The sequence below is a fragment of the Phragmites australis genome, chromosome 6 (genome assembly GCF_958298935.1).
Source record: "Phragmites australis chromosome 6, lpPhrAust1.1, whole genome shotgun sequence".
Classification (NCBI taxonomy): domain Eukaryota; kingdom Viridiplantae; phylum Streptophyta; class Magnoliopsida; order Poales; family Poaceae; genus Phragmites; species Phragmites australis.
Window position 1 is genome coordinate 24,296,247 of NC_084926.1, and position 8,943 is coordinate 24,305,189.

At 41.6% G+C, this 8,943-nt stretch overlaps 1 protein-coding gene across 1 annotated transcript; it reads left to right on the forward strand.

Moving 5' to 3' along the window:
- Positions 1-1,221: 1,221 nt before the first annotated feature.
- LOC133923086 (two-component response regulator ORR24-like) lies at positions 1,222-7,751 on the forward strand. The gene is made up of 6 exons (XM_062368539.1): positions 1,222-1,327; positions 1,900-2,058; positions 4,999-5,382; positions 5,481-5,557; positions 6,117-7,355; positions 7,695-7,751. Exons 1-6 carry the CDS (start codon positions 1,222-1,224, stop codon positions 7,749-7,751), a joined length of 2,022 nt encoding a protein of 673 aa, XP_062224523.1.
- The last annotated feature ends 1,192 nt before the right edge of the window (positions 7,752-8,943 follow it).

Sequence of the window (8,943 nt, forward strand, 5' to 3'; positions counted from 1 at the left end):
GATATCCAGATCCGTATTTGTATTTAATTCATATTATCATATTTGTTTTTAATATTCTCCATATTCATTTCTATATTTGGGATTTCCATATTCATTTTTGTTTCTAACTAAAAATAAAGTTAAAATTATGGAATGACCATTATTCTCTTGCATCTGATCCATATTCATCCCTAGTTGGAACATCCAAACCGCTATCTAGGCCGAGCTTACACATTACCTGTGTTGAAAAACACACGTGGGCCGAACATACACGCTGCCCGGGCTTGGGCTGTAGAGCGAGAGCCTGTTTAGGTGGGTGTGCGCCGGGCGGTTCACTGTACGCGGCAGCGAAGGTTGGCGTCTCTGAGCTAGACCGCATGAATTAATTTGTAGCAAGTAATTCGAATATCCCCACAATTTTCGACAATCACAGCCAAGCATTGACAACTGTAGAGTATAAATCTTGGTGCATGTTCCCATTCTTTCCGTTACAAATAATTGAATTGCTTCCACACAGTGAGAATTATTATTTTTCTTCCCGAAAAGAAGGCAAGGACTACCTCATTCTTTCGTAGGCATATAGAAGGTTCAACAAATGATATATGAAGACAGTTTTACACGAATAATAAATTCATAGCTAATAAGCCATCATTCTGGCAATCGAGAATCGTGAGTTTAGAAAATTTTCCCAAATAGCAACAAGTGTAGCATTCACTTGGAAAAAACCATAACAATTCTCTCGAAAATTGGCTGAAAATACAGTGAACCAAAGGCTGGTTCTCGGTGGTTTCCATCTAGAAACCGAAGTGAGCCATGGCACACAAGTGACGAACAAAGCCAGCAGGCTCGTGATGGAAGCACATCATAACGGAAGGCAGGAATTAATGCGAGGGAAATTCCACTCGAGAATGGAAACCTTCCATCTTTAATTTGCAGCCGCATGGATTGGAATCCGCCCTTCTTCCCCAATCTCACCGCTATATACCCCCTCCGGCCCTTTCCCCTCGCTGCATTGCTCTTAACTTCAATTCTTCATCGCTCTCCCTTCTTTGCCTTCCTCGGGTTGCTCCAGGAGGTTCTTGGAGGGAAGCCATTGGAGGAGGTAAGAATGGTGATTTTTTTTGGGAGGGGGGGGGGGGGGGTGGCGCTTGTTTTTCTTGGTGTTCCCGTGGGTGAATTTGGTGGTCCGGGGTTGCTTTGCTTTCTTGATGTTGATCGTGTTGGGTTTGCGAGCGGGCAGGGATGGACGTGGACAAGTTCCTGGCGGGGCTGCGTGTGCTCGCCGTCGACGACGACCGCGTCTGCCTCAAGCTGCTCGAGAAACAACTACAACATTGCAAGTACGACGGTGAGTGTTCTTGCCCCCTTGGCATGTCGTCCCTTTTTTCCCGTTCTTTTTTATCAGTTTTGAGTCTAGGATTTTCAACTTAGTTATATATACCTATTTCTGCCATTATAACCGTCGCCGCGCCCAGCCTTGCTTGTGCTTGCTCAACCACCACCACCCTCTTGGCTCGCGTCCGTGCCGCAGCCACCGCGGTGCCCTGCCTTGCTCGCACCCGCTTTGCCACTGCCCTCTATCTCACGGTCGATGGTTGAGTGCATTGTGAGTCAAGTGGTCAGGTCATGGACCGTCAGGTATGCGGTCATCACTCTGCCTCAAGGACACACGGGCAGCTATATAGGTTGTGAGCTATGACCGTGTTAACACCCGTTAAGTCATGGTGAGATGGATTAGGTTGTCGTGGATACTGTCATTGGATACACATACAAAACATGATATATAGAAAAATTTGTATAAATTTTTAGTGTACATTTGTACACCATGTGCTTGAGTAGGTCCGTTTCTGGTTGTGATTGAGGCTGTATGATGAAATTTTTGGGGTGATCTTTTTCTGGATTTCTCGTGATGCGATGCAGTGACAACGACGACGCACGCAGAGACGGCGCTGGAGATGCTCAGGGCAAGGAAGGATGCGGACCAGTTCGATCTAGTGATCAGTGACGTCCACATGCCGGACATGGACGGCTTCAAGCTCCTGGAGTTCATCGGCCTTGAGATGGATATCCCAGTCATCAGTAAAGCCCTTGCTCAAAACCCACTTGCCATTTTTGTGCATGGAATTCTTCTGATGCTGCTGCGAATAGAAATCATGAGAAGTAGTAGTGATACTTAGTTCTGGATATAGTTTCGGATGGATGCACTTAACGGGTCGTATATATCTCTACTAACCATCATAGGTGACCCGTCACCCTGAATGTATTACTGATGATATGTAATAAGGGACAGATAAGGATTTGTCACCAATAAGATTATTGGTGACGGATCAAAATTTGACCCGTCACTTATTAAGATCATTGGTGACGGATGTTTGTGACCCATCACTTATGACTGATATACAGTTTTCGTGTTTTTTGGATGAAAAAAGATTAAAAAAATATTTTTCACCCAAGCTAATCCAACTCAAGCCTATCACTACTCATCACGTGTCTCTACCTATTTTTCAAGCTGTTTTTAGAATGTGCGTTTCGTGGGAATCGAACTCGTGCCAGCCCCTCGCGCGCGTAGCTGCTTAACCACCTCAACCTCACGTGCATCTTGAAGGGACTTGGATAAAAGATCCTTTTAACTATTTTGCCGAGGGTCATAAGTGACGACTCACAACTGTTATGATCCGTCACCAATATTAATTTTACAATAGACATAAAAACCAGTTGACTCGGAGTGCCTTCAGTTAAATGGCCATAACTTTTGTATACAGACTCCGATTTTGACGGTTTTTTGACTCTACGGACATCTACAGAAAAAGTTACATCCGTTTCTCCCTCACTTCATTGGGTTCAGCCAATTTTTCGAAGCCTAAAACGGCTTGGAAGATTGAGTTCTCGCCTCCGGAAGTTTCTGCACCGTTTTCAGAATGAGCGTTTGTGTCCATAGCCGTTACCCCTTATATCAAACTTGAGCAAAAATGTACAACGGTTCAGATTCTAGTGCTTCTGAAGTGAGAAAAAAATAAGAGAAAAATAAAATAAAAATAATTTTTTTTTCAATGTTTGGATCATTTTCTGTATTTCTGAATAACGTCATTAGTGACGGATCATAACTTGACCCGTCACTTATGATAGGCCTATGAGACCCGTCACCGATGAGTTAGTCATTGGTGACGGGTCAAGTTTGACCCATCAGCAATGACTAGCCTACGATGACCTGTGAGTGATGAGTTGTTATTGGTGACGGGTGAAGTTTTCACCTGTCACCAATGACTGGTATTAGTGACGGGTCACAACTACGACCCGTCATATTACGACCCGTCACTTATGTAATATCTCATTTGTCTGTTTTTCACGTAGTGCTCGGTTGGAGCGCGATATTCAATAGATATATTAATGGTAAAATCTAAAAATTGTGCATACTTTAATCTTATAGCATGCACACCTATTTTGTCCGTAAAAGTATACAAAATTGCTTGCGAGTATGAACCAATTTGCTTTTCAGAAATTTGTTTATAGCAAAATTGTTCCCAAATTTTTCTCCTTTTTATTAAAAATATGTTGTAGCTGATCTAATATTACTTTTGAAAGGTTATAGTTTGTTCATAAATTTGTTGAACACCCGATCTGAATTATCTTAAACTATTTCTTAAATTGCTTACAGATCTATTCTAATTTGGTTATAATTTTTCACAAAATTGTTTACATAAAGAGGCTGACAAACAGATGGATTTTTATTAAATGTTTTCTCAGCTTTTTCCCATGTATTGAAATTGATCATAGATAAGTGTTGCAAGTCTATATGTGAAAAAGTCCATAAATAGAATAAAATACTCATGCTTAGATATTTTTTACTAAAAATAAGTGTACATGTCATAAATCTAAAGCATACACGTGCAGTTTTTACATGGGCTCTATCTTAATTACGAATGTTTTGGATTTATATGGATAGCAACGAACGGTCACATGCCAGTCATCAAATTTGATTTCGGGGTGTATGTCTTGGTCATAATGGCAGGGCAAAATCAGTGGAACTTGGCCGCCAATAAATACCATCTTTCTGGATGCATTTGATGTAGGCCAAAATTCGATGTGCTGCAGCAAATGTGCACAATTTGGTACATTTACAGCAGGACGCACAAATTGTGTTCAATAGCAAATGCACCCAAAAGATAGCGTTTACTGGACAATTTACACTATAACTGAGCAAAATCCACAAAATAATTGCAACATAACAAAAATTGCGTCGTAGTTTTGTATGTTACTGTTTGTTCGTAGTCATTGGGTGCAGTCGAGCCAACTAATGAATTTTGTCCTTCCTGTTCCGTTCATTCCTAACATTTTCACACCTAGCTTTAGATGTGCAACAAGCATTTTTCCTAGATTGCTTAATGAAGTTGTGGCTTGCCTTCCCAAACTTTTCTATTTTCAAGGTCCGCACGTTGTAGAGAGTAGAGACTCTTCTTTAACTAACTTCGCTATAAATGTGGCAGCTATTTTGCTCATCATAAAATTGTGGCATGCTACGTTTGCCTAAGGTTAGTTATGAGTTATGACAGCATTAATCATGAACCAAACATCCCCTAGTTTCATGTATTACCGTCCTAAGCATTAGGTGCAATCAATCTAGGTACTAAGTTTGTCGTTTTTAGTTTCATATGTTACCTTTGGTTTGTAAGCACAAGGTTGCGGTTTTGTTTGTTATTGTTGTTGTTATTGTAGATTTCATAAACATGGTGAAGAATTTCTGGTTCCATTGACTTGTAAAGTTTCTCATATTCTATTCCTTAAAACACAAAAGTGACCATAATTGCGATGTCGCATTTTTGCAGTATGTGCCACACATTTGCGCCAAAAAGAAAGTAAACGACACATGTAGCATACACCTGAAAAAGATGAAAAAGGGTAGAATGGGTCAAATGAATTACATGAATGCCACTTGATTTTTCTGATCAGGATAGTCAATGATGTCCCAATCTGTCGAGCTTGATAGTTTTTGCATTCCAGAACTGACATTATGCCATGCAGTGCTGTCTGCGAACGAGGAGATGGAGACAATGATGAAGGGGATAAAGCATGGTGCTTGTGACTATTTCGTGAAGCCAGTGCGCCTCGAACAGCTTAGGATCATATGGATGCATGTGGTCAAGAGGAGTAAGAATGATCCAAGGAACCGCATAAGTGGCGACGACGATGATGCCGGTCATAAGCATCAATCTGGGGACGTTGAGAGCGAGGAGGATGGTGCAAACGGCACCAGGAAGTATTCGAGGAAGAAGAAAAAGGATGGAGATGGTCCTGAAGAGGACAGGGAGAACACATACTCATCAACCCAGAAGAGGCGAAGGATCCAGTGGTCAGGTCAGCTACACCACAAGTTTGTTGAAGTCGTCAACCAGATTGGCGTTGATAGTAAGAACTTACTTTTCATGGCTTGGTTAACAAAATAATGATTGATTCTTTTATTGAATTTGTTTCTCGTAACAAATCTTCTGTTGCTGTAAACGCAGGGGCTGTTCCAAAGAAGATATTGGAAATGATGAATGTGGATGGCATCAACAGAGAGAATGTTTCAAGTCATCTGCAGGTTTTGTTTCTACTCTTATGCTTGACCCTTGTGTTTGAGTTCCTATCCACTATTTGTTGTTGAATATCTTTGGGTCAGACTTGGTTCTGGTACACTATTTTCTCATATATAAGCTGTAGGTCATATTTATTCTTAGCGTGAATACGTATTAGAGTTTTTTACTTAATTTTTCATAGCGAAAATTAAAGAAAGTGAGATATACTAGTAAATTAGGTGTTGGTGTGTTTTTACTGTTTATACACCTGGGGAGTCCACCTGGGGTAGGTGTTGTATCTTTAACTCTATTTTCTCTTTATTGTTTATTAAAAAACTCTGTTTAATGAACAGTCAGAGCTCTTGACATCCGTTTTTAAAGATATAATAGGTTTCTCCTTTTCCGAGGAAGATATACTAGTAACTCATGCAGTATACTTTCTGGTGTTATTGAAACTACGGAACACTTGCAGTTTCCCCCCTCGACATCTTTCGTTTATTCTTGATTAAGAGCACATTTCATTTCATTTATGTCCTTGTCAATAGTTTTTTGAACGAAATATATTTGTCTATCTTGTGATTTCAGAAGTACCGTCTAGGCCTGAAAAAGCTCAGGCTTGGCACATACAGGTCGTCTAATCCATCAGCTGATGAACCGGGAACATGGAGGAGAGACTGGAACCCTGCTTATATCAACATGAATGGACTGGATGGTTTCAAGCATCACTCTGAACACGGTATACACTGTCCATCAGCATCCTTCGCTGGCTCTTCCAACTCAAGTAGCAAACCTTTTGCAAGGATGAATTCTCCATCTGCGTTCGGAACGCACGGTTTGTTTCCCTCTCAGTCAGTTCAGCTCATGAGCTCCCAGAGAAACTTGGGCGTTCCTCTGAAGGACATGGGACCAGCTGGCCATGGTGGCAACCTGCTCAAGGATGCAGTGCAGGATGCAAGTAATTTCATCTCTTCTGGAAACTCATATGCAAATATATCGAATGGTGGCCTTTCAGGTGCAAGCACATGCTTCCCTTCTGGTCCTTCTGGCAGCTCTTTTGCAGATATACCAGATTGCATGGTGCTCGGCGCAAGCAAATCTTTCCCTTCTGGTACTTCTGGCAATTCATTTGCAAACATCTCAAATGGCGGTACGCCATTGGCCGCTGCAAGCATCGGCTTTCATTCGTCTCACTCTGGCAGATCCTATGCAAGCATATTGCGCGGCAAGATGTTAGGGGCAAACAGAGGTATTCCTTTCGATTCCGACGACTCCTTTGAAAACATAGGAAACGGCGAGATGCTGGCTCCCCAATTCGCTGGACTTAGCAGCTCCAGCAACTCATGGAAAACTGTGGTGCCGCGGGAGTTTCCTGATCTTGCTCACAAGGTTGTGACTTCTAGAGGTCCCTCACAGGGGAACAGCCTCAAGGTCAGCCAACTCTCAAGACTTGCAGCCACATCTGGCCAGATGCCAACTTCTGGAAATGAATTTCAAAACAAAATGGCAGCACTCATGAGGAAAAGCGCACCAGTGGCAGGTTTCGGTGAGCAGGTGGCACCACTCAACTTAGGGAGCAACACAAACTCTACTGCGATGCCGAACGATAGCTCTGCTCTGGGTAGTGCTTCAAGCAACAGATATGCATTGCCAGACCATCAGATAGACAATTTTGACATGCAGACCCAGATGCTGAATGGTAGGATTGCAAGTGGCAATCTCCCTGAGAAGGATGGCACAGTTGACCAGCAAGCTGTTGGTGATCAACTGAATAGCAATGGATCCCTCATGGGAACAAGCGGCTTTTTTGATGACTGGCTTGATCAAGTAAGCTCCTTTCTCATTCTTTCCCTGCATAAGGTCGGCTCATTTTGCTCTACCCACTTTGTCGTTTCGATTTTTCATCGCATTCCATTTCCCAGTTTCTGCACAGAAAGCAAACGCAAGGAATTTAGTTATGTTAGTTCAACTGCTAGCAGATAGTATAAAGTGCATCGCTCAATTAATCATGTTTGTCCATGCATGATCTCGAACAAAATCTCAAGTATCAAAAGTTGGCTTATTTTGAAATCTATTTCTATCTCGATTATTTGCAGGCTTTACATGTGAAATTTGCTGAGTAGTTAGGTAATCTTTACCTAACTCAAACTTGTTTTCTCACTGTAGGATTTCCTCAAATATGGTGATGCTTTCATGGATGGGGACTGGGAGTCGATCAAGTAGCTGAGAGAGATGTTTCTGCTTCTATGTAGCCCAGCGGCTGATCGACTCATGGTTCTTTCATGTTGTGTATTCAAAACTATGCAAGTAGTAGGCTAGCTAGGAGCAGGTCATCCTCAGAGGAATCGCATGTCCATCTAGTGTAGTCTAGTCATGAGGAGATCCTTTTGTATCAGCTGTACCTTATAACTTGGCGGCATTAAGTCCGGTGGGAGGTGTGGGTGTACCACCCCTGTTATGGACTTGAATTTGGATGACTATTTTATTTTAATACAAATCACCTAGTCCTCTTAGGGATCTTTTTTTACTTGAGATCATAAACAAAGTTTTGTCGATCAGATAGAACCAGTTTTCATGAATGTGTTAGATAATCATATGGTATGTGTTTCGTGAATCTTTTAACATGTTGTTTTGATCTGTCTTTTGCAATCCATCCAATGCTTCTATTTTCTTGAAACTAAAAGGATGGCCTTGGTTTACATGCATGAAACAGACAAAATAAGTGAGTAGAGACATGACACCATCGTTCATTGCCCTCTTATAATGAGAGGTAAACAGAAGAACCAATGCAGTTTTAGAAACAGAGACTGAGTATGAAGGAACCTTGCATTATACAGTTCAAGTTTTACAGTTCTATGCTCAATGACAACTTATTGACTTTTCACCTTATGTTAGTTTAACTTTCCCTGTTTAACATCCTGTGTGAGAAGGAACATCTCCTCCTTTTTTTGCATGGATGCAAATATTTGTTTTCCTTTCTATAACAGCAATGGCACCTGGCAATGGATAGTATAAAAATATCATATACCCATGTCCTATAGGTATACAAATCCTCTAGGGTTTCCTGGATTCTTGGAGCATATGACTATATCTGGGAAAGGAGTCATTGGACGTATAGAAACTACCCGCAGGTGCCAGGATATCCTTTAAACAAGGAAATCTATTCCTAAGTTTAAGGATGATAGAATGCTACTTGGAAAAGCATCCAAAGTGGAGGTGGCAACGGGAAGAATGCCCACGGGTAGAGGCTACACACGCCCACGCCCGCCACCCGCCATAGATAGGAAACGTTGCCTGTGCCCGCCACAATATCAAGTTCAAAGCATCTCACGAATACATGATTGTTCAACAACGCCATTACACAATAAAGTTCATTAGTCATAGTTAACAATAGTGATGCATGATTCTTCCTTCA

Bases quoted from the DNA above. Each gene is read 5' to 3' on its own strand.
- LOC133923086 (XM_062368539.1), top strand. From the start codon at position 1,222: ATGGACGTGGACAAGTTCCTGGCGGGGCTGCGTGTGCTCGCCGTCGAC. The intron at 1,328-1,899 runs GTGAGTGTTCTT...GATGCGATGCAG, and splicing joins ACAACATTGCAAGTACGACG to TGACAACGACGACGCACGCA. The intron at 5,383-5,480 runs GTAAGAACTTAC...CTGTAAACGCAG, and splicing joins CAACCAGATTGGCGTTGATA to GGGCTGTTCCAAAGAAGATA.